At 43.3% G+C, this 26,317-nt stretch overlaps 1 protein-coding gene across 1 annotated transcript in view; it reads right to left on the bottom strand.

Moving 5' to 3' along the window:
- The window catches only part of LOC149012962 (uncharacterized), a 28,517-nt gene extending 16,589 nt beyond the window's left edge, over positions 1-11,928 (bottom strand). The window contains exon 1 of the mRNA XM_089157687.1: positions 11,785-11,928. Coding sequence (XP_089013813.1) covers positions 11,785-11,928 — 144 coding nt within the window. The remainder of the gene's footprint in view (positions 1-11,784) is intronic.
- Positions 11,929-26,317: the final 14,389 nt, after the last annotated feature.

Below are 26,317 nucleotides of genomic sequence, written 5' to 3'. Positions count from 1 at the left end.
CAGGGCACCCCATCCTTCACCAAAACTGTGTTCACGACAACTTGGGAAACTACTAGATATATGAGAACTCCTCCGACAATTGCCTTGCATACACTAGGGGATTCCCAAGTGCTTTTCTAAGCTTTTTAAAGGGCCATTGGCATTCGTCCGTCCCTAGATTCACACCTTACTTCCCGATTGTTTAGAGGGCATTAAAGAATGAATTGCATTTTTCATCTACCCAGGCAAAGACACGATTCAATGCAGCTACTCTTCCAGTAAGGCATTGGATGTCTCGTATAGTTTTAGAGGGCCGCATTTGAACCAAGGCTTTAATTTTTTTCGAAACGATACCCCCTTACGAAACAATAAAACCAAGAAACTTCCTGAATGATACCCCGAACGCACATTTTTTTGGATTTAACCACATTTGGTAGGTCTCGTAGTACATCAAACACAAGTTTGCCACATGTTCACGACCGAGTGAGTCTTTCCACGAGCATATCGTCCACAACCACTTCCATGTTCCGCCCGATCTGCTCCCTAAAACTTTTATTCATGCCCTTAGGTAAGTTGCTCCTGCATACTTTAATCCAAATGGAATTACTCGATAGTAGTGGCTTTCTAGGCAAGTCATGAATGAAGTGTGCTTCTCGTCATCTAGGTTCATTAATATCAGCTTGTACCTTGAGTAAGCGACCATAAAGCAGAGCACTTCATTAGCTATTGGCTTTCTAGGCAAGTCATGAATGAAGTGTGCTTCTCGTCATCTAGATTCATTAATATCAGCTTGTACCTTGAGTAAGCAACCATAAAGCAGAGCACTTCATTAGCTATAGTTGCATCAATGTGGAGGTCAATTCTAGACAATGAGTAGCAATCTTTTGGGCACACTTTATTGAGGCCTATATAGTGTGCACATTCTCCACTTCCGGTGGGGCATTCAATCGGCACAAGAAAAACCAATTGTTCTAGCTCTCAACGTCCCCTCGAATTTTATCGTGCTTTTTTAGAGAAAAGTTTCGCCTTTTTTGAATGACATGGAATTCTGTATCCATAGTTTTTGTTCTCGTACCCTTCTATCTATCTCGGGTATATCCTAAGATGACCAAGCTATAATGTCGAAATTACTCAGCAGGAATCCATTAATTCTTTACGGAAAAATTTGGGCCGCTTAGACCCTATCATCGTCCCTCGAACTAGAATGTTAAGGTGTCGCAAAATCCACTCTAACTTCTTGAATGGTTCGCCCTTTGCCAGTTCTCTTTATCCTGATCATTGAGAGCCTCATTGGACAATGTTTTTATGAATCTTTGAGACCTACGCTTCTATGTTAGGTAGTTAACGTAGCAGTTTTGAAATGGCCAGGTTAGACGTGCGTTTACCAACTTTAGCCTCAGTCGAGAACCCGTATAAGTGCGCCTTGTAAGCGATCATCATGTCATCCTCAAGTTTCAGCCATTGAAATCCTTTATACGACAGTAGGTCAAATGAAGACCAGTAACCACAAGAACCCGATGAATTGCATCATCATGTGAGGCCAAGAAACCTTTTAGATCTTTATCCGTAAATTTTATTGGTTTTGGACAAGATTCATTTCGTCTCCTCCTGGGCAAATGCATTGCCCCTACAAATCGGGCCAAATATAACATAAATGGGCGTTCTCTCCCAATCTGATCCTTTCTTCGGATTCCGCGAGCTTAAAGATCTAAGCCTTTTACGTTCCTTGGGAGGTGATTTTCCCGGGACAGTCATGGGCTTTTGACATATTGGTGCACCTGCCTTCCGTTCCTTGGGAGGTGATGACCATAATCTTAATGTAACTGCCAATATTGGTTCACATCTCGGTCTACAGGCCTAAAGTGAAGTTTGTTGAGCCACCATGAGACCTTATTCCGGAACTACATCAAAATTTCAAGCGGCTTAGTATTGAGTGTGCATACCCATCTATTTTGAGGTTTTTACCTCACATGCTTTTTCCATTAGTCACCTGGGTGGAAATTTCAACATCAAGATTTCGAGTGCTAGCATTAGTAGGCATGGCACTTCATCGAAGAGCTTCAAGTACTCCCATGTTGATTCTCCTGGCCTTGTCCGATAGCGAAAAGGCTTTTATACATTATTTTACTCCCGATTCAACTTCGAACGAGCAATGACACTCGTTAACCGGTTCTCAAAAATTGTGGTCATTTGGCCCAAGGACTTCTGTCCTAGGATTTTGTTGGATGATGTGACTTGTGTTGTTTGGTCCCTGGCTGGTTGCTCGTCTTGCCATTACTTGTCGTTTCCCACAAACAGCGCCAAACTGTTGAGTTTGACCAATGTCCTAACTGTCTAGAAGGCTAATCCAACAATTGAATAGTCAGCAGAGAGCTGGCTAAAATGTCAATAAGCTGCCTCGGAAGATTAAGTCAGTTGAGGATCAGACGAAGGCACCGAGAGAAGCTTGCTCAAAAGATTCAGAATAAAAATAAGTTTTTTCTCTCCATACCTTATGGGTGTGACTCCATATTTATACCGTGTGAGTCACCTACTTTGTTATCAACGAGATCTTGCGCATGTGCCTAATGTCTACGGGATTTTGTTCCTTTTCGTCTAGATTCGTTCCCTTATCCACACTATTAGAGGCATCTTCCCAAAAGTGCTTTCGTTAAATAGGATAACTCCTCGACACAGCTATTAAGGTTTTGTCAATGGATCAGGCTGCTACCCAGATAATAAGCCAAGTTGATTTTATTCGTATCACAAAACCAAAGCCATGTTTGATCCAAGATTTTAGCTAATCGTCTCACCTTGAAATCTCTAAAGAGGAATGGGGTTTTCCTTTTCAATCCCTTTGTACATCCTTAAAAAGCTTAAAAAAACAAGTAATCATCTCATTTGGCATCGAACCTATGTCCAACTCACTATATAGATACCGCTCCCAAAACTTCTCTCCCTCCGACAATGCGACATTGAAGGGTGAACCACAAATGTATCTCCCAAGTACTCTCTTCTCTCACTTCGGCAATGCATGATTGAAGGGTGTACCACAAATGTATCTCCTAAGTACTCCCCATACCTAACTTCCTTCGCTGCTCAATAAGCATTGTCAAGCCTTATTTGATCCAAGACTTTAGCTCATCATCCCGCCCTCAAATCATTGTAGGCGAATGATATTTCCCTTTTGATTCATCTTGCATCTTTAGCGACCTTCCTAACAAAAATTGCCAGCTCATTCGGTATCATTACAGAGATCTATTCGACTAATAATACAAGATATCAACCAACATACTTTAAAGCTCCAAACCTTATCTAGGGTACCTAACCTCACAAATTTTAATAGTTGTTGGAGTGAGAAAATCATCGAGGATCACTGGTCTATGCTTTATTTATCTCATTGATCATTTTTTATGTATCCATTTAGATCACCACCTATGATAATCTTACCCTCTTCATGAATTACCACCACCAGTGCTTCCATCTGTACCAAAAAACATAACTTAGTGATTTAGTCCTGTCCAACTTAAGGTCCATGTGCACTGATTGTGCTCATCACACCTTTCTCCAACACAATCCTTGATGCATAAAATCCTACGGCCAAATATTTTAGCATCCACCAAATCTTTCTTTAGCTCAACAACCCATCTCATCTGGCCTCAAATCAATGTCCTCCTCAAAGCTCAAATATTCCATGTTCGAGTACTTCATTGGTAAAATCTAGAACCCCTAGTCAATGCAATTTAATTAGGCTCTCCCCTTAATCACTTTAAAATCCTTACACAATAGTTTAATAAACATTTTATATAGAAAAAAATCAATTTGACAACTATGATGTCCACATTTGAACATAACTAAATGATCTTCCTTACACTTTCCTCTCCCCAAAAACCATATCCTACAAGTCATAGTTGTAGCCGACGCCAAGGCGTCCTGCAATTCTTTCAGTCAGGTAGTCCTAGTGATGCCTTGTCCTCTTTCTTGGCGTCACCTTTGTTTTTCTTATTCTCCACCCTCTCGCCTCGACCATGTCACCTTGACAACTATGCTAGCGTACACTTTTATATGCTCTATAAAGCTACTCCTCCCAACAATTCTCCTCTAGGAATTGTTTTCTTCTACAGTAGGGCCACGCAGACCTTCACCATTACATCTCTCGGTCTAGCAGTCCATCAACAAAGGTTGAACTACAAAGTATTTGTTGATTATTCCCCAACTCCGTTTAACTTTGCCACTTCTAGATAAACATTGCCAAGCTTATTTGCTCTAAGAGATTAATGTCCCACCCTCAAATCATTGTGGAAGAACAGCATTTCTCGTTCGATACATCCTATACAACATGATGAACCATCCAAACATAGGTTGCCATCTCATTAGCCATATTCCAGAGTTCACTTAACTTCACAAGTAAAACATATCAAGCAATATCCTTTCAACCTCCGCAACCTTATCCGTGGATACTCTCTCACATATTTTAAGAGATACAACAATGAGATAATCAAACATAATCACTAAAACATGCTTTGTGGTTAGGCTCATCAATGGCATCCTATGTAGTCCTTACATCACAATCAGTTAGACGTCCTAGTTAGGACAAAATTTAATTGGCTGCTACGAATCCATCAAAAGGAAATGAAATGATTTTCTCCATTCCTACTATTTGTTCTGACAACAAAATTAAAAGCAAGAGCAACACAAAAAACTGAGTCTTTATTCTTTCCTCTGCCCAAAAACAATATCCTCCATGCATGCATTCTTATCTCTTTAATATTGCATCATATGACCATTTCGATCACCCCTGAGGATAACTTCTACCACCAAGTCATCCATACGCTCCCAAGAACGTAACTTACCACTTTACTCTTGTCCAACTTGAGGACGAGGTTCCTTTTCTATGGATTTTGATTAAATTCAAATGCCTCGTCTAGAGGGTCTACCTGAACTTCCTTCCATACCAACTGCCGACCTCATGGAATTCACCGATCCCCCACCAACACCCAAAGAAGTACTTGTAGCAGAGGGCTCTACTCCAAACCCGAGGTTGAGGATGAGAGGAGTCTCGATGAAACCAGCTCCTAATTCTGTTGATGCATTGTTCAATCACCAGAACAAGTTCCAAATTTCTTTTGCTCGGGAAACTTTGTTCTTTTCCGAGCCACCTTCGTATCTCCGGGGTTTGATCTTGATAATTTTGGAAATGGAAAATTTGTTTCATTCTGTACAACATTGTCGCGATGAAGCCAGCGCCTTAAAAGAAGCTCCCAATTCTGTTGATGCCATTGTTTAATCACCGGAACAAGTTCCAAATTTCTTTTGCTCGGGAAACTTAGTTCTTTTCCGAGCCACCTTTGTAACTCCGGGGTTTGATTCCGATAATTTTGGAAATGGAAAAATTTGTTTAATTCTTTACAACATTGTTGTGAGCTACCCTATAACCTTATGAACTGACTTCGCTTAATGCTCTCCTCTATTCTCGTGTAGATATTATTTTGACCCCATCCTTGAACGAAACTTCATGTACTCGTATCGAGTTACTACCCAACCTTTAGAAAACATCTGCTGCCATCAATGTTTTTAAGCATGTTAATATTAAAAAAGGTGAGATATCGTTAGACCCGGGTTACTGTTCGGAAATTTTACCAGGAGACTTGATCATATGCTCCGCTTCAAGATTGGTAGGTCCATTGCTCCCAAAGGTCCTCTCGAAAGGCCCTTCGTAACAGATTGCCACGTCGATTGGAAGTTTTCTTTGAAATGGTGCCAAAGGTTCTAAGCCTCTTATAGCACTTCCCCGATCGGATTACTGTTAACCCAGCCCGAACCTCGAATGATTGTTTATATTGTTGTGGTTCTGCAATGCTTTACACTTTTGATCTTGCTCCATGTTGGAGGAGTCCCCATATAAGGTGCCAGGAATGACTTGGTTCATGTTTAGATGCATCATTCATAAGAGGAGTTATGCCCATAATTTAACAGGTCACAAAGCAGTTTTATGGAAGTAATTGAATGCTTACAATTCAATACATAGTACTTCAAATTTACTGAATTCAAGGATCGATCAATAGGCTTCTCAGCTCTGAATTTCTTAATCAGTACGCTCCTGGCATTGTTCCCTTGTCGACTACATATGATCTTTCCCATGTTGCGCTCAATTTTCATTAATTTTTCAGATTTGAAGACCCGCACTTTGTTTTACAAGATCACCCACTCGCACCTCGGTACTTAACTCGGGTGTGGCAATACACCCTTACTCTTTTTTGGTACCTGTGGTTCCTGTAATCTGCCATGTTACGCAGATCATCTAGAGAGTCTAGGTTGACCCTCATTCCTAGTTCGTTTAGTCTTCGATATAGTCCCAATACCTTTTTTACCATGTTAGGACACCTACCAAAGAAAGCACCTCAATTCCATACGTCAATTGAAAAGGTGTCTTGCCTATTGGGGTTCAGCTTGCCATCCAGTATGAGAAGAACGGACTTGGTAAATCCTATAACAATGCCCAGTTTGTCAATTCCACTTTGTCATTGCTCAATGGGAGGTCTACTGATAACTAACGATGTTAAATATGAAATCTTGTACAAAATGTCTCAAATCTGGCTCCCTCAAATTGCTTACCAATATCTATTCCTAGCACCTTTGGGATTCCGAACCGGTAGACAACCTTGCCATCATAAAATTTTTCTATATGCTTTTTAGTAATTGTCGTTACGAGCACGACCTCGACCCACTAATATCCATTCCTCACAGGGCAAAGGGGGTCGCGCTTAAGATGGGAACCCTTGGGAGTGGCGCAGGATTTTGACATTGCTTGCATTTCCGCACATACTCAAGCACATCTTGCCACATGCTTGGCTGATAGAGTCCCGACCTGAAAATCATTTGATGCCAACATTCTCCCGTTTATATGAGCTCCACATATCCCCTCACAGACCTCAGCAAGTGCATGCTAGGCATGTGAGTGTCCCACACATTTTAGCTATGGCTCTTTCAACGATCGCCTATAAAATTGGTAATTTAGAATGGTAATCCTTGCTGAACGATTCTAGGATTGGGTCCATCCAGCTTCACTCCCTCTTAATTTCCATCGACTCGATTTCCTCTATGCTCGAGCAAGACACCTCTTCTATATATACTACAGAGTCAAGCGTTTTATATTTCGCGGAGGCAAACGGAGATAGATTCTTTGCTTCCTTATTTTCTTTTCGAGGGATTTGTTTCATAATTAAACGATCAAAATCCGCTCGATATTGTTCCACCTTAGATGGATATTTGGCCTTCCGTTTCCCATTAGCCTCATATTCTTCTTTGATTTGATTCACCACTAGTTGTGAATCGCTTCTCACCTCCACTTTCCTAACTCTTAATGCTTGGTAACCTCAGGGACCTACCAATATTCTCCCCTGATTTGATTTACCACTAGTTGTGAATCCCTTCTCACCTCCAGCTCCTAAAATCTTAATGTTTGGTAACCTCGAGGACTTGCCAATACCGCTTCATATTCGGCTTCAATAGTTGAAGCCTTGAAGTCGAATCTTGAAGCATAGCTGACTTCTTAAAGTTAATCATGCCGTAGATCCCGTGTTACTACTAGAAGCGTTATATAAAGGATCCAGACATAAACTAGAGTCTTGCAAGTAGAGGGACATTACTTTCAGCAACAAAGTCAGCAAGTACTTGTGCCTTTATAGCTGGTCAAGGCTTGAAATCGATCTAATACTCGCTCAGCTTGAACAACTAAGTGCCCAATCGCTCGGCCACATCTCGGTCAATGGAAAATATACTTCAAAGGAAAATTTCTCATTACCACGATAGGTTGCTCTTAGAAGTAAGGTCACAACTTTCGAGAGGCCTTTAATAGAGCCAGCGTTTGCTTGTCATCCCATAAGAGGTCATCATGTCAACCTTTGAAATTCCTTATACGACAAAGGGTCGAGTAACAACTTGGTATCCAAAAGAACCCGATGAACCTTCCAGCTTGGCATAATCATGTGAGGCTAATAGAAGTTTTAGATCTTCATCCATAAATGTTATTGGTTTTGGACAAGATTCGTTTCTTCTCTTCCTAGGCAAACACACAGCCCCCAACAAATCGGGCCAAGTATAACATAGACGGGCGTTCTCTCCCGATCTGCTTCTTTCTCCGGATTCCGCAGGCTTGAAGATCTAAGCCTTTTCTGTTCCTTGGGAGGTGATTTTCCCCGGACAGTCTCCGAGCGTTTGACATATTGGCGCAACTACCTTCCGAGATTACCTTCTTTTATTTCTAACAGACAGTGCCAAATTGTTGAGTTTGACCAATGACCCAACCGTCCAGAAGGCTAATCCAACAATTAAATAGTCAGCAGATGGCCGGCTAAAATGTCAGGAAGCCGAGCGAACTTGCTCAAAAGATTCATAATAAAAGTAAGTTCTTCTCTCCTAACCTCATGGGTGTGACTCCACATTTATACCGCGTGAGTTATCTATTTTGTTACCGACGAGATCTTGTGCATGTGCCTAATGTCTACGTAATTAGGCTCCTTGCTGGAAGGTTCCTTTTCGTCTAGATTCGTTCCCTTATTCACATTATTAGAGGCATCTTCCCATAAGTGCTTATGTTAAATAGGGTAACTCCCCGACCCAGCTGTCAAGGGTATTGGTGGGGATTTTGACATCATTAGATTCTCCCAGTTGGTGGCAGCACCCTGGATCTTGTCACGATGGATGACTTCAATGCCTGCATTGATGACTCAGATATAGCTGACCTCCGTTGGTCGGGCCACCCCTTACTTGGCATGACCGTCGTTCAAGTTCGGCCAGGATAGGCTCTAAGTTGGATCACTTCCTAGCGAATCCTTTTTGGCTATCTTCTTTCCCTTTCTCTGATGCCTCCTTCTCTATCTCCAATATATTCGATCACTCTCCCTCTTTTGTCCAGCTCTTGCCGCTCGCCTCCTTTGGTCCAATGCCGTTCAAATTCTTTGATATGTGGACTACGGACCCTTCTTTCGCTCCCACTATTCTTGAAGCTAGGTCCAAACTGGTCCACTGTCACTCCCTCCCTCTTGTTGCCTTTGCTCGCAAGCTTCGCAACACTAAGGAAGCCCTCCATTCTTAGAACTCTTTCGGAAAAATCACTTCCAGGGTTTCCTTTTGCCGATCAAGTCTTCAGCTCACTCAATCCCTTCTCCAAAATGACCCTTCCAACCCCATCCATGCTGAGAATGAAAGATCTCCCCACTGAGCTTTCATCCCTCCTCTCCTCTAAAGAAAGTTTTCTCCGTAAAAAAGCCAAAATCAAATGGTTCGATTTGGGGGACTCCAATTCTACCTATTTCCATCGATCCCTTAAGGCCCGAAACAACTTCAATTCCATCCCCTCCCTTGTCACAAATAACGGCACTTGCATTTCCTATCCCACTAGCAAAAAAGCGCAGATCGTCTCCTTTTTCTCCACCCTTCGCTCTTTCCCCTCTCTTCCTCCCTGGCGCCCCCTACCCCAAACCTCATTAATAAAGTCATTGATCCTTCCTTCGTCTCCTCTCTCTATGCTATCCCTTCCACGGAAGAAATCCTTTTTGCCATTCGATCCCACAAGTCCAATAAATCCCCGACGTCTGATGGCTCTAGTATGGGTCTCTTCCTTGCCTTTCGGGATTTCATTGAGAATGATCTTGTCCATGCCATCCTTAGCTTCTTCTTTACCCCTTCCCAACTCTATTCCATTAATCAAACTTTCCTTTGTTTCATCCCCAAGAAGCAAGGAGCCTTTTCCCACTCTGACTTCCGCCCCATCTCCCTCTGGAATCTCATCTGCAAATTCATCTCTAAAGTCCTTGCGAATAGGCTCAAATTGACTCTCCCATGCCTTTTGTGTCCGAATCAGTCAGCCTTTCTCTAGGGCCGTACCATTGTGGATAACAATATCCTTTGTGCGCAAATTGTTCGTGGCTTTGATAGATCATCCCACTCCCCGGCTGCACTCCTTAAGTTTGATCTCCATAAAGCCTTTGACTCCAATTGCTAGGATTTCATTAGTGATGTCCTCCTTTCCATGGGCTTCCCTCACCCTTTCATCTGCTGAATAGAAGCCTGCATCTCCATTCCCCAATTCTCCATTATTGCCAACAAATCCCCAACAGGATTCCTTCCCTATGGTATATCTTAGCCTCCCGCTCATCCACGGTAGGCTCACTGGCCACCACTACCTTCTAATGCTTGACAATATTCATAAGAAATTGCATCTTTGGAAGGGCAAGCTTTATATCCTTTGCTGGTCGAGTGGTTCTCATCCGTTCTGTGCTCCAGTCCACCTATCTCCACTAGTGCGGAATCTTCTCCTTTCCCAAGTCCACCATCCATGCGATGGAATCCTTATTCTATGCCTTCCTTTAGAAAGGGTAGGAAGCCTCTCGCTTCATCCACCCAGTCAGTTAGGTGGGTTTATTCTTATCTTCTCTAGTCGGATTCCTTCTGGACTATTCTTATGCCCTCCAATCCTTCATGGGTTTGGACGAAAATCCTTCTTCTTTGCCCCCGTGCTAACTCAGCTATCTCTATCTCCATCTCTACTAGCTCTTCCACTTCCTTTTGGCTTAACCCCAGGCATCCAATGAGCATTCACTATAACCACTTCGATCCCCGTACTATCTGACACCCGTATCCCCAAAACCACCCCTTGTCGGCCTTCATCTCAAATGGATCCTTTGCCTCCTAAGCCTGATGAGAATAAATTGAAGGCCACCGCCTTGACCCGAACACAGGCAGAACCACGAACGCTTATGCACATTAATTATATGCAAAATTCCCCGAGCCAAACTTCTACCCGTGCTATCTCACTTCTATGGACCAAGACCGATTCTTGAGGTACTTCAATTTTCCCGAGGGGGATCCGGTTCCCCAAGTAAGGAAGAGAGAGCCAACGATCCCCATAAGGGATTTTTCACCGTATATTTTGGTGCTTCATTTGGGGGTTACACCTCCCATTCCACTCTCTTTTCGTTGAAGTTGTTCATTGTCCCAGCCAACTTTAGCCCGAATAGTTTGCGCAACATGATAGGGTTCGACAAATTTTGTTATAATTTGGGCGTCATCCCGATCTTCTGCCTATTTCACATTTCTTTATGCTCTGCCCCAACCCCTGAAAGGGTTGGTATTACCTAGACAAGAGGCTGCCCTAGAAGCTTGACTTCCAGGGTAAATTTATTAAACACGAGCCCGTCCCATCCACCACCAATAAATGAAGGGAATTTATCATATTTTGTCATCCTCCTTCCACCGGGCCTTTCATTACGAACTTTCAAGAGTTGATATCTGGTACAAAATGTCCCAAATCCTGCTCCCTCAAATTGCCTACCAATATCTGTTACTAGCACCCTTCGGATTCCGAATAGGTAGATGACCCATATGCTTTTCAGTAATTGTCGTTACAGGCTGGGCCTCGACCCACATGGCGAAGGAGGGACTAGCGCATGATACATTACTATTGGAACCCTTGGGACTAGCGCATGATTTTGACATTGCTTGCATTTTCACACATACTCGAGTGCATCCAACCGCATGGTTGCCAACAGAGTCCCAACCACAAAATCATTTGATGCCAACATTCTCCCACTTATATGAGCTCCACATATCCCCTCACGAACCTCAGCAAGTGCATACTAGGCATTGCGAGGGTCCCACACATTTTAGCAGTGGCACATAAACGATCACCTATAAAATTGGTCATCTAAAATGGTAATCCTTACCGACTGATTCTAGGATCAGGTCCATCCAGCTTCCCTCCCGCTCAATTTTCCTCAACTCAATTTTCTCTATGCTTGGGCAAAACACCTCTTCTATATATACTGCGAACTCGAGTGTTTTAAAGTTCACAGTGGCCAATGGAGATAGCTTCTCTGCTTCCTCATTTTCTTTCTGAGGGATTTGTTTCACAACTACATGATCAAAATTGGCTCGGTATTGTTCCACCTTTGATAGATACTTGGCCATTTGACTCCCCTTAGCCTCATATTCTCCTTTGATTTGATTTACCACTAGTTGTAAAACACTTCTCACCTCCACCTCCTTAGCTCTTAACGCTCGGTAACCTCAAGGACCTCCCAATATTCTTCCTGAACGATACAACGAATGCACATTTTTTTTTTGGATTTAACCTCATTTGGTAAGTCTATAGCACATCAAACACTTCCTCAAAGTCAGCCACATGTTCTGACCGAGTGAGGCTTTTTCATGAGCATATCATCCACACATACTTCTATGCTTCACCCAATTTGCTCCCTAAAAATTTTGTTCATGACCCTCAAGTAAGTTGCTCTACATACTTTAACCCAAACGGCATTACTCAATAGTAGTGGCTTTTTGGCCAGTCATGAATGAAGTGTGCTTCTCGTCATCTGGGTTTATCAATATTAGATTGTACCTTGAGTAAGCACCCATAAAGCAGAGCACTTCATTAGCTGTAGTTGCATCAATGTGGAGGTCGTTCCTAGACAATTGGAAGTAATCTTTTGGGCACGTTTTATTGAGGCCCATATAGTGTGTGCACATTCTCCACTTCCAGGTGGGGCATTCGATCGGCACAATTAAACCCAATTGTTTTAGCTTCTCAGCCTCCCCTCGAATTTCATCATGTTTTTTCTGCAAAAAGCATCACTTGTGCTTTTTTCTATATCCAAAGTTTATGTTCTAATACCCTCCTATCTATCTCAGGTATATCCTTAGCCGACCAAGCTAAAATGTCCAAATTACTTAGTAAGAATTCAATCAACTCTTTATGGAATAGTTCGGGCAGCTCAGACCCTATCATCATCCCTCACACTGGAATGTCAAGGCATTGCTGAATCCGCTCCAACTTCTCGAGAGGTTTGGCCCTCTGCCAGCTCACTTCATCCCAATCAATCGAGAGCCTCAATAGTCAATGTTTTTCTGAATCTTTTAAACCTACGCTTCAATAGTTAACGTAGCAGTTTTGAAATGGCGAGGTTACACAAGCGTTCGCCAACTCCAACCTTAGTTGAGAACTTCAATTTCGTATGTTTGGGCGACACTATCGCTCCTAACATATTAAGCGTTGGTCTCCTGAGATTCACATTGTATGCTTGTCATGATAGGGTTCGACAAATTTTGTTATAATTTGGGCGTCATCCCGATCTTCTGCCTATTTCACATTTCTTTATGCTCTGCCCCAACCCCTGAAAGGGTTGGTATTACCTAGACAAGAGGCTGCCCTAGACGCTTGACTTCCAGGGTAAATTTATTGAACACGAGCCCGTCCCATCCACCACCAATAAATGAAGGGAATTTATCATATTTTGTCATCCTCCTTCCACCGGGCCTTTCATTACGAACTTTCAAGAGTTGATATCCGGTACAAAATGTCCCAAATCCTGCTCCCTCAAATTGCCTACCAATATACTTACTAGAACCCTTCGGATTCCGAACGGGTAGATGACCCATATGCTTTTCAGGAATTGTCGTTACAGGTGGGCCTCAACCCACATGGCGAAGGAGGGACTAGAGCATGATACGTTCTTGTTGGAACCCTTGGGACTAGCGCATGATTTTGACATTGCTTGCATTTTCACACATACTCGAGTGCATCCAACCGCATGGTTGCCAACGGAGTCCCAACCACAAAATCATTTGATGCCAACATTCTCCCGCTTGTATGAGCTCCACATATCCCCTCACGCAAAACGATCGCCTATAAAATTGGTCATCTAAAATGGTAATCCTTACCGACTGATTCTAGGATCAGCTCCATCCAGCTTCCCTCCTGCTCAATTTTCCTCAACTCAATTTTCTCTACGCTTGGGAAAAACACCTCTTCTATTAAAGTTCACAGAGGCCAATGGAGATAGCTTCTCTGCTTCCTCATTTTCTTCCTGAGGGATTTGTTTCACAACTACATGATCAAAATTGGCTCGGTATTGTTCCACCTTTGATAGATACTTGGCCATCTGACTCCCCTTAGCCTCATATTCTCCTTTGATTTGATTTACCACTAGTTGTAAAGCACTTCTCACCTCCACCTCGTTAACTCTTAATGCTCGGTAACCTCGAGGACCTCCCATATTCTTCCGCGATCACGATGCACTTTTTTTGGATTTAACCTCATTTGGTAAGTCTATGCACATCAAACACTTCCTCAAAGTCTGCCACATGTTCTGACCGAGTGAGGCTTTTTCATGAGCATATCATCCACACATACTTCTATGCTTCACCCAATTTGCTCCCTAAAAATTTTGTTCATGACCCTCAAGTAAGTTGCTCTACATACTTTATCCCAAACGGCATTACTCGATAGTAGTGGCTTTTTGGCCAGTCATGAATCAAGTGTGCTTCTCGTCATCTGGGTTTATCAATATTAGATTGTACCTTGAGTAAGCACCCATAAAGCGGAGCACTTCATTAGCTGTAGTTGCATCAATGTGGAGGTCGTTCCTAGACAATGGGAAATAGTCTATGTCGTAGATCTTCCCGACAAAAACCCAAATAATCCTACCATCATATTTTTTAGCACTCACCAAATTTTTTTTTTAAATCTTAATCCACAATTATTGCCCACCCCACTTCTATTCAAATTCAACCTGCATACAGTAGGAAAAAAACTAATTACTTCGTCCATTGTACCATGGTGTCTCCAATAAATCACCCATCAATGTCCCTAAATCTTAAAGACAAGCAAGGCAAACCTCTGATTGAAGTCAAGTGTAAAAATTGATGAGGGTGAAACTCAACCCTACAGAACAAGCATATTCACGAGTAAAAAAATAGAATTAGGATTGAAATAGAGGTGTCAAAATTGAGAAGCGCAAATCTCAACGTGGAGACCCCCCCCCCCCCTCAACCTTATAAAATAAGCATAAGCTTACAAAAATTTGTCACTGAAATCAAGTGTCAAAATTGAGGAGGGCAAATTATAAGGTAGAGTAAGACCCTCAACCTTATAGAATAATACAATCACAAGCACAAGAATAGAATGATCAAGCAAGCCAAGCATTCGATCTGGGGGCTTCTCCCGGAAACACTCGGCTTGGGGGGCTTATGTTGCGGATAAAATATTACTTGAACCAGGTCCATCTTCGGTTCGAGTCTTTAACCCGGTCGAAGACGGCCTAACCTCACGGTCGGGTTCGGCCATCACGGTCATCATGGTAGCGTGATGAGGAAGGAACCTTATGGTTCCAAGGATAAGCACAATCCCGAGAAATTCGGGATACGTGATTGAGTTATATACGGTTACAACTACCTTGAGGAGTGGGCAAGCGTGTTGATCATGGAAACCGCTTCCACCCTCGAGAAAAGGGGAAAAACCCTACAATCGGACGGCCACCAAGAAGGATCATGAATTAATCTGACGGTCAAGGAAGAGAGGTAAATCCTATATAAACTAAAGCCTTATGCCCAATAGAGGTAACTCAATCGTTCCTCTTCCATTATATTTCTCAGTTAAGCTCTGCAACTCGCCAGAGCTCTATGGTGTTCCAATTACTGACTTAGCCTTTGGAGGTGGCCTCCTGACCCCAGGGTCGGGCCACGTCTAATTTTATTTTGCGGAGTCATTCATCGGCGATCCAAGGGCTGAACAATTTTTGGACGCATCATTCAGGAACAGCAAATTGGTCCCATTGTGAATCAAAAGCCTAGTGACGCAGTGGATCGGCTGCTGCCGTTGTTTGTCTGATATTCTCGCCGAGTTTAATGTTGGCTACTAGTCCTCTCCGATCGGGCTCTCCGTTCTGCAGACCCAGAAAGCGATCCAGAAAATGCAGAGGAAGCTGGTTCTCCAGCATGATCATGATGTGCTTGATCTAGTTTCTCATTAATGGAGAACTCAACAAGTTCCGGAATAAACTCATAAAATCTGAAGGCCACCGTGCTGTAAGTTCCCTTTCTTGCTTTACACTCTTGGTATTGTTCGTCATTTAAATAATGAAATTGCTATTCTTTATGCTCCATCAATTCTGTCCCAAAAATCAAATCACATGGCTCTAGTGATTATTTATTGGGTTTTATGGGGATTAAGGGAAGAGGCACTTTGTTTGAGAAATTAGATGTATCTTCCAATTTCATATGTGGTTCCTAGAATGGCTTGGTAGTCATACATGACTTCCAAAGCATGGAGATTTGTTAGTAGTGGATTCTTCACTAAGAAAGGGAAAGAAAGGGACAAAATTGCCTCTCAAACAGAAAGGCTCACTATTTGTTATAAACAGTGTTGAATTTTGCGCAACTTTGCGCTTTCTGTAATATTGGTCCTTGTGGCCAAATGTTTTGAATAGTAATTTGTAATTGTTTTCTTCAAACTGAGGCATTAAGCTTCTTTGTTGACTGGTCCCGAGTGTCTTCCTCGGGTAGCCATTCGGGAGAATTCCCTCACCTCTTATGAAAACCAAGAAAGGCTTTCATAAGATGGAATTATTCAAAGGCGTTACACTCGGGACCTCACTCGGGTAGCCATTCGGGAGAATTCCCTCACCTCTTGTGAAAACCAAGAAAGGCTTTCATAAGATAGAATTATTCAAAGGCGTTACACTCGGGACCTCACTCGGGTAGCCATTCGGGAGAATTCCCACAGAAAGGGACACTATTTGTTACTCGAGTGAGGCCCCGAGTGTAACGCCTTTGAACTCTCTTGGGTTCTTCGTTGATTTGAAGAGCGCTCCTGGGTTCTTAAGCGCATTAAGAATTCTCCTGGGCTCTTCGTAAAAACGCTTTTGGGCTCTCGTGAAGAAATGCTTGTCTTCTTCGCTATAATTTTCTTTTCAAGAAAAAGGATGTCTAAAATGGAGACATAGACTTTATTGAGAATCAAATGGTCTTTCGACTTGGTTGCAAATGCTACATATCTGGACTAACTCTACTGATAGAATTTTCGAAGATTCATGGAATTCCAAGTTCGATCAATTGTCTCGCCCGTGGCTAAGCCTTTTAGCTTGTATGTCCCTGGTTTCATCTCTTGTTCGACGAGATATGGCCCTTCCCATATGGGTGAGAGCTTGCCTTGGTTTCTTGGGTCTGATGCCGCAACTTTGCGGAGCACTAAGTCACCCGCATGATGTCTTCTATTTTTTACCCGAGCATTGAAGTATCCAGCTACTCGGTTCTGATATCTGTGATTTCGGTATTCTGACATGCTCCGCACATCGTCTATTAGATCAAGATTGCTCTTCAAGCCTTCTTCGTTTGCTTCTTCATTGAAGTCTATATATCTCTTTGATTTTGCCAATACCTCCACCGGGACAAGTGCTTCTGTGCCGTAGGTTAGCCGAAAAGGTGTTTCTCCCGTAGGAGTTCTGGTCGTGGTGCGATATGACCAAAGGACGCTTGGTAGTTCTTCAACCCATTTGGTCCGACTTGTCTCCAAACGCTATTTTATTCCATCCAAAAGCGTCCGATTAGTTATCTCAACTTGCCCATTGCTTTGTGGATACGCCACGGATGAAGTCCTATGTTCGATGTGATATCTTTCACAAAAATTCTTGAAGCCAGCTCCGACAAATTGCTTTCGATTGTCGGTCACAAGGATCTTTGGGATTCCAAATCTGTAGATGATCCTTTCTTGAAAAAACTTCTCCATTTGTTTCTCAGTAATGGATGAGAGAGGTTCGGCTTCCACCCATTTAGTGAAATAGTCGATTGCCACGACCAAATATTCTCTATTGTTCGCGGCCTTAGGGAGCTTTCCCACCAGATCCATTCCCCACATGGCGAAGGGAATCGGACTGGAGACAAATGTAAGAGGGACAGCCGGAGTCTTTGGAACAGATGCATGAAGTTGACATTGCTTGCATTTTTTGACATAGTCCACGGCATCTTTCTGAATATTCGGCCAATAAAGGCCTTGGCGTATTATTTTATGGGCCAAAGCCCGACCTCCCATATGTGCTCCACATATTCCTTCGTGTACCTCGGCTAAGGCATATTGGGCTTGAGAAGGGCCAACACACTTTAGAAGAGGCTGTGTGGTGATCTTTTATAAAGTTGTTCTTCAATAATGGGGAACTTCGCTGCTTGATTTTTAACTGCCTTAGCTTCCTTGACGTCTTCTGGGAGGATATCATTCTTCAAATATGCTATAATTGGGCTCATCCAACTAAGCTCTTCTTCAATATCCATTGCCTCGGCCTCCCAAATGCTAGGAGTTTCTAACTGTTCAATATAAACGGCTAAGCCTAAGGTCGAATATTTGGATAAAGCCAACTTGGATAACTCATCTGCTACTTCATTTTCCTTTCTCGGAATTTGCTTTATCTCAAGATGATCGAAATAATGGCGACAATCATCAATTTTGACTGGCACATTTCTCCGGATTCAGCCTCATCTGGTATGTTCTCAAAGTATCAAAGACTTCTTCAAGATCTTTCAGATGACTTCTTCGGACGATACTCTTTATGAGCATATCATCCACATATACTTCCATATTTCTTCCTATTTGGTCTTTGAAGACTTTGTTTACCATTCTCTGATAAGTGGCCCCAGCGTTCTTCAACCCGAACGGCATTACTTTATAAAAATAACTTTCTCGATCCGTCATGATGGCCGTATCCCTTTCGTCCTTGGGATTCATCCTAATTTGATTATATCCCGAATAAGCGTCCATGAAACTCAATACTTCATGTCCTGCTGTGGTGTCGATCAAAAGGTCGATCCGGGGAAGTGGATAGCAATCCTTTGGGCATGCTTTATTCAAGTCTGTGCAATATGTACACATTCTCCATTTGCCGTTGGCTTTCTTCACCATGACTACATTCGCCAACCAAGTTGGGCATTCTATGGGTTTTATAAAACCCGATTGCTCTAGCTTCTCCACTTCGGTTCTGATGGCAGCATGTTTCTAGAGCGAAAAATTCCTTCTTTTTTGGATCATTGGAATTGCATCGTCCCTGATCCATAAGCTATGTTCTGCAACTCTTCGATCTATTCCAGGCATATCTTCGGCCGACCACGCGAATACATCTAGGTTGTTTTGGAGAAACTCGGTGAGTTCTTCCTTGAATTCTATAGGTTGTTCTGAACCGATCATTGTCCCTCTCTCGGGAAGATCCGGATGAAGTTGAATTCGCTCAAGCTTTTCAACAGGTTCGGCTCTCTGCATAGCTTCTTCATCCCGGTCATCCCGAATTTCAATACTCATTGTATTGCCCGATCTCTCGGTTCTTCTGACTTTCTTGAGATAATTCACATAACATTGTCTGGAGAGTCGCTGATCAGAAGAGCACTCCCAACTCCTACTGTGGTTGGAAACTTCAACTTCATATGTGTTGGAGAAACCACCGCCCTTAAGGCGTTAAGAGTTGGCCTCCCGAGTAAGACGTTGTAAGCTGAAAGGTCCTGAACCACCATGAATGTTGCTTGGACGACTGCATCCCGAGGGGAGGTCCCGATCCTTAGATCCAATTGGATGGCCCCTTCGGATATGGCGGCCGACCCGGCGAACCCATATAAGTGAGTCCTGCATGGAGTCATCATCTCGTCCTCAAACTTCAATTTCTTAAATGCTTCATAAGATAGTAAGTCGGCGGAAGATCCCGTGTCCACAAGAACTCGGTGAACTTCTCGATTTGCCAATTTCACTTTGATAACTATAGCATCGTCGTGAGGAGAAGTGACGCCCTTGAGATCTTCGTCGGTGAATGTTATTGGATCTGGGCATAAGTCATTTCTTCGTTTTCTTGGCAATTGCATCGATCCAACGAACCGTGCCTTTTGCTTCGCCTTCTTAATGGATTCTTCCGTCGGATTTCCCAAAACAATGTGAATGGGGGAAAATTCCCGTGTGTCGGGTTTCTTCTCGGGATTCTTATCTGCCCTCTCGGGACTTTTGGATCTGAGTCTTTTTGTTGATCTAGGTGGGGACTTCTCTCGGTCTTGTCGGCTCTTCTGAAGATATTTTTCAAGATGCCCTGCTTGGATGAGTTTCTCGATCTCGACCTTGAGATTTCTGCACTCATCCGTATGGTGGCCGTAGTCTTTGTGAAAGCGACAATATTTCGTCATATTCCTATCTTCGGGTCGGGCTTTTATCTTACCAGGCCACTTCAAGTTTTCTTTATCTCTGATCTGTAATAGAATTTCTGACCTCTTAGTATTAAGAGGTGTAAAGTCCCCAATAGCGAGTCTTTCTTTCCAACCTCCCTTTTTATCATCTTTCGCCCGAGCATTTGAATTCTGACCTCTTTCTCCATAATTCTTCTTTTCCTTTACGCCTCTCGTAGACTCTTCTCGGGCTTCGATAACTTCTGCAATCGTTGCTTTTTTTGACATTTCTTAAGAAGTGCTCCATAAGTCTTTGGCTTATATTGGAGCAATACCTCAAGCAAACGTCTTTGGGTTATTCCACTCCATAGTGCATTGTACGCCACCGTGTCATCCAACTCTTCTACCTCGATAGCCACTTTATCGAATCTTAAAAGGTAGTCCCGAACGGACTCATTCGGTTTCTTCCTAATGGCAAAAAGGCTATTTGCTGTCTTCTTACTCCCGATGCAACTTCGGAATCGGGCAATAAATTTTCTCCCGAGCTCTCGGAAGTGTTGGATGGATCTTGGCGGTAGGCTAGAAAACCATTTTATCGCCGGGCCTTTGAGAGATGCCGGGAAGGTTCGGCACAATAGCTCATTTTCTCGGCCAATAACAGCCATGACAGATTTAAAATAACTAATATGTTCTCGAGGATTGGACTTACCTTCATAGGGAGTAAATGTCGGCATGATAAAGTTCGGTGGAAGAGGTGCTCTCATAACTTCTTCTGAGAAGGGTTCTCTGTCAACCACGTCATAGTCGTCATCCAGGTCCCGATCATCAAGCCGTCTCTCCATGGCATCTAATCTTCGCCCGAGACCATGCGCCTCTTGACGCTCTTGCGGAGACCGAACACTTCCGAGATCAGATTGGGAAGTTGGTCCATGAGAAGATCCATAGTGACTGACCGATCCTCTCGGGTCATTAGATCTGGAATGTCCTCTTCCTTGGCTTTCGCCTTCTTGTTCCCGAACTCCTTCATTTCTGCGTCCTCTCCTGGGTAAATCTTGAGTTTGCCTAAGCCCAGCCAAATGGTGGAAGACACTTCCCCTCGACCGATCCTCTCGGGGACGTGGTTCTTCAACATGCACTCCTTGAGATCTTTCTCCAACTCGTTTGGCTGGTCGCCTCGGTATTCTGGGATTTCTCCTTTCTTTGTTCACCGGGCGTTGCTTATCCCGAGTATGTCGAACAACTTCACGCCTTCGTCCTTCTTGGGAATTTCTAGGGGGTCCAAGTGGTACCCCGATTTGATGGACTAAGCCTCGAACAACTCCTTGGAGTTCCAACATTTGTTGTTGGACTTCTCTTTGCATATTCTGCAAATCGGCTACTGTTGCTGGAATAGGAGGTTGACTTAAACCTCCCTCTCCAAATGGAGTTGGAATAGTTAATGGAGGAATTTCTGGAACTCCTTGACCTTCCTCTGGAATAGGAATTTGTCGATCTAGAGAAGGGAGAGTTTGTTCTTCAACACGTCCGTTTTCTATCTCCCTTTCTCTCGCTCGAGTGAGAATTTGAGAACTTGTCACTTGAGGTGTGGTACGTCTTGTCATGACTTTCTGTGACATTTCCCACAGACGGCGCCAATTTGTTGCGTCTAGAACTTCTTCGAGGGCCGGATATTGAGATGACCACCTTAAGAGCTCTCCAGCCAAGTTGGAATAATCGGGATGCTCGCACACACAAAGAAAGCAAGAACGGTCCGGCCTAGTTTTGGCCGGGGAACCGCCTCCGACGCTCAAGTCAGCCTAGGCAACAATAAGAGTTCTTGAGAGAGTTCTCAAGAACGTAATGAGGAATTACTCAGATGAAAGTTCTCGTACCTTTCTCCATGTAGGAGGTGGGTTTATATAGAGGTTACCTGGAGGCGGCGATTCCTTAAGTTCCGGATCGATAATTGAGGAGTGAGCGGAGTAGTGGAATAACGGCTCCTTTGTCGCACCTGATAGTGCCGTTATGCTGACTCACCTCCCCAATTCTCGGAATAGATATACTGAGTGTTTATGCGTAAGTAACTCTTCTTGACTTGGTCAAGAGAGTCTTCTGAGAAATGCTAGAGTTGGATATAGATATATATTTTTCCCTGGCAAAACTAATGAGAGGAAGGGAGTGGCAATGAACAGGCTTCTCCCAAGCTTCTTGGCATAACCGTCGTATTGGTGAGGATAGGATTGCTTCGAAGCTTGACCGCTTCCTTGTCAACCATCATTGGCTTTCCTCCTTCCCTGACTCACATGCCACCTTCTCCCCTCCGGGCCTCTTGGATCATTCCCCTTGCCTTGTCCATTTCTTTCCCCTATCTTCCTTCGGTCCCAAACCATTCAAATTCTTCGATATGTGGACCTCCAACCTGTCCTTCCTTGATACTGTCAAGGAAGCTTGGGAAAAGCCTGTTCATTGCCACTCCCTTCCTCTCATTAGTTTTGCCCGTCGGCTTAGGAATACTAAGGAAGCTCTCCGGCGTTGGAACATCTCCACGTTTGGAAACATCTCCTCTAGGGTCTCTGATTGCCGCTCCCACCTCTTGCAAATCCAGGCCAATCTTCAAATTGACCCCCTTAATCCTTCACTTGCGGTCAATGAGAAACTTCTCTCTTCTGAGCTTTCTTCTTGGTCTCCCATGAAGAAAACTTTCTCCGCCAAAAAGCAAGGATAAAATGGCTCCAACTTGGGGATTCCAACTCTACTTTTTTCCACCGTTCCCTCAAGGCGAGAAATAACCACAATTCTATTCCAGCTATTCTTTCTAGCAATGGATCTTGGATTCTCGACCCTCCGGGTATCAAAGCTGAGGTTGTCTCTTTCTTCTCCAATCTCCTTTCTCCTCCTCGGTCCTCTCTCCCTCCGCGCCCCCCTTTGCCCCCAGGCTTGATTAACAAAGTTGTTAGTCATCAATCTCTCCCCTCTCTTTTCTCCATTCCTTCCCATGATGAAATCCTCCATGCCATCCGCTCCCATAAATCAAATCGTGCCCTTGGCCCGGATGGATTTAGTATGGGGTTTTTCTCTAGTGCTTGGAGCCTCATTGAGGATGATCTCATTAAGGCTATCAGAAGCTTCTTCCTCAATCCTTCCCAGCTCTCTTCTATCAATCAAACTTTTCTTTGCCTCATCCCCAAAAAGGCAGGCGCCTCCTCCCTTTCTGATTTTTGCCCTATTTCCCTCTGTAATCTCTTATATAAGTTCATTTCTAAAATCCTAGCGAATCGGCTCAAAAAGGTTATGCCTAACCTGGTTAGCCCAAACCAATCAGCTTTCATTTCCGGTCGTAGTATCACGGATAATATCCTTCTTTGTGCAGAGATTGTCAGGGGGTTTGATAGAGCTTCCCACTCCCCTGCTGCTCTCCTCAAAGTGGATCTCCACAAAGCTTTTGACTCTATTCGCTGGGATTTTATTAATGATGTCCTTTTAGCCATGAGATTCCCTCCTTCTTTTATCCACTGGATTGAAGTTTGCATCTCCACCCCCTTCTTTTCTGTCATTACTAATGGCTCGCCGGTGGGCTTTTTTCCCTCTAGTGTCGGTATCCGCCAAGGCTGTCCCCTCTCTCCCTTTCTCTTTTCTCTGGCTTTGGAGGTCCTATCCCGTCTCCTTCAAGCTAAGACTGATCAACTCTTGATTTCTCCCATCCCTAAGTGTAAAGCCATCAATTTAACTCATCTCGCCTTTGCCGATGATCTCATGATCTTCTCCAAAGCTGACCCCAGATCCATTTCCTCCATCACCTCCACTCTCTCCTTCTTCGAGTCTTTATCTGGCCTTAAAGTCAACCTTGATAAATCTACTCTCTTCCTGTCTGGAGTCTCGGAGCCCCTTCGTTCTAGTCTCCTGAATCTTTCAGGGTTCAAGCCTGGTTCTTTCCCTATTAACTACCTTGGGCTTCCTCTCATTCCGGGTAGGCTCACTCGTCATCATTGCTCGCCTATGTTGGATAACATTCGGAAAAGCCTCCAACTTTGGAAAAGCAAGCTTCTCTCATATGCTGGTAGGGTTGAGCTCATCCGTTCGTGCTCCAGTCTTCCTACCTTTACTGGTGTGGCATTTTCCCGATCCCTAAAGCCATCTCATCTGCAATGGAATCTCTCTTCTGTGCCTTTCTCTGGAAGGGCCAGGAATCCTCTCAATTCCTTTGTCCCATAAGCTGGTCCAAGGTTTGTCAGCCCAAATCTAAGGGAGGCCTAGGATTCCGTAGGATTCAAGAGGTTAATGCCGCTGCTTTGCTCAAACTCATTTGGAAAATCATCACCAAGGATGATTCTATTTGGGTCAATTGGGTCCACTCATATTTGCTCAAATCCAACTCCTTTTGGACTGTCTCTATCCCCCCTAATCCTTCATGGACTTGGAGGAAGCTCCTCCTTCTCCGTCCCCGTGCTCTTTCGGCCATCACCACCCACATCTCCTCTGGCTCCTCCACTTCTTTCTGGCAAGATCCGTGGCATCCGATGGGTATCCTCCTCTCTCTCTTTCCCGCCCGCACAGTCTATGAATCCCGAATCCCCAAATCCACTTTGCTCTCGGAGTTTATCTCCAATGGTTCTTGGGTCCCTCCCCCGCACTATAGTCTCACGCAAGTTTGGAATTCCCTCCCCCCTATTTACCCCCTCCCCTCATGATACTATTATCGGGTCCCCCACTTCCAAATCCTTTACTACGGCTTCGGCCTGGAACCTCCTTCGCTCCCCCTCCCCAGCCCCTCCATGGCCTCCTCTAGTATGGTTTAAAGGTCATATTCCCCGTCATTCCCTCACCCTCTGGAGAGCTTTAAACCTAGCCCTGCCAACACAGTCTTTCCTTATTTCCCGCCAAATCCCGGTGAACCTAAATTGTATCCTTTGTTGGAATGGTATTGAGGACACTGAGCATTTGTTCTTTTCTTGCCCTTTATCTAGTGCCCTGTGGAGAAAAGCCCTTAGTTACATTTGGCCCCGTTCCCGTCGTTCATTTGGGTTTACACGTGACTGGTCTTGGATTCTGAGCAAATTCGCTGGTACCTCTATTTGTGATCGTATTGGTAAGCTAGTCTTTGGTGCCATAGTCCATCATCTATGGTGGGAGCGTAATCTCAGGCGTTGGAACTCCAAATCCCGCTCTATTGATACCATTTGGAATGCTATTTATTTGGATGTTTCGGCTAGGATTCCTTCCTCTCCCCTCCCCCCGGTTGTTGATTCCCCAAGGAACAGGCTCATTGTTGTGTCCTGGGGTCTTAACTCCCAAACCTCCCCTTCCAGCTGATGTTTGCCCGTGAATTTTGTATTTTGTTTTCGTCTCTTTAATAGATTATTTATTCATCCAAAAAAAAATCTATAATCACAAGAATAGAAATAGCAATATGATAAAAATCAAGTATATCAAATAGCCATAACCTCTAAGAAAGTTATAATCACAAGCACATTCCCACATTTATGGCTTAAATAAAGAGTCGAAATCGAGGGAGGGGAATCAAAAGTTGGAGAAGCACCACCAACCCAACAGGATAACTATAATCAAAAGGACAACGATACAATAATCATTGGAATCATGTGTCAAATTTGGTATGGCGAATCTCAAGGTGGAGATGTACCATAGACCACATAAGAGTAATAATCATAAGGAACAATGTAGTTGTAGGAAAGTATAATCGTAAGGACAAGAATATATTTCTGACTAAAATCATGTGTCAAAATCAATAAGGGTGAACCTCAAGGTGGAGAAGCACCCTTAACCTTAGAATAAATATATCACAAGAATGGAAATAGCCATATGATAAAAATCAAGCATATCAAATAGACTTAACCTCTAAGAAATTTATAATCACAAGCACATTCCCACATTAATGGCTAAAATAAAGATTCGAAATCGAGGGAGGAGAATCTCAAGTTGGAGACACATCACCAACCCAATATCATAAGTAGAATCAAAAGGACAAGGATAGAATAATCATTTAAATCATGCGTCGAATTTGGCATGTCGAATTTAAAGGTGTAGATGTACCATCGACCACATAAGAGTAATAATCATAAGGAACAGTGTAGTTCAATAATAGAAATTAAGTGTCAACTTTGATCACGACGAATATCGATTTATAGGATAAGTACAATCAGAAGCATGAGAATAGAATAATGATTCAAAATTAAGTGTCAAAATCACAAGTAAAACTCAAGGTGGGCAGTGTAGGATAGTATAATCGTAAGGACAAGAATATATTTCTGACTAAAATCATGTGTCAAAATCAATAAGGGTGAACCTCAAGGTGGAGAAGCACCCTTAACCTTAGAATAAATATATCACAAGAATGGAAATAGCCATATGATAAAAATCAAGCATATCAAATAGGCTTAACCTCTAAGAAATTTATAATCAC

The sequence above is a fragment of the Hakea prostrata genome, chromosome 6, assembly GCF_041222555.1.
Source record: "Hakea prostrata isolate BN-2017 chromosome 6, UWA_Hpros_2, whole genome shotgun sequence".
NCBI classification, from domain to species: domain Eukaryota; kingdom Viridiplantae; phylum Streptophyta; class Magnoliopsida; order Proteales; family Proteaceae; genus Hakea; species Hakea prostrata.
This window is presented reverse-complemented; position numbering and strand designations above follow the sequence as displayed.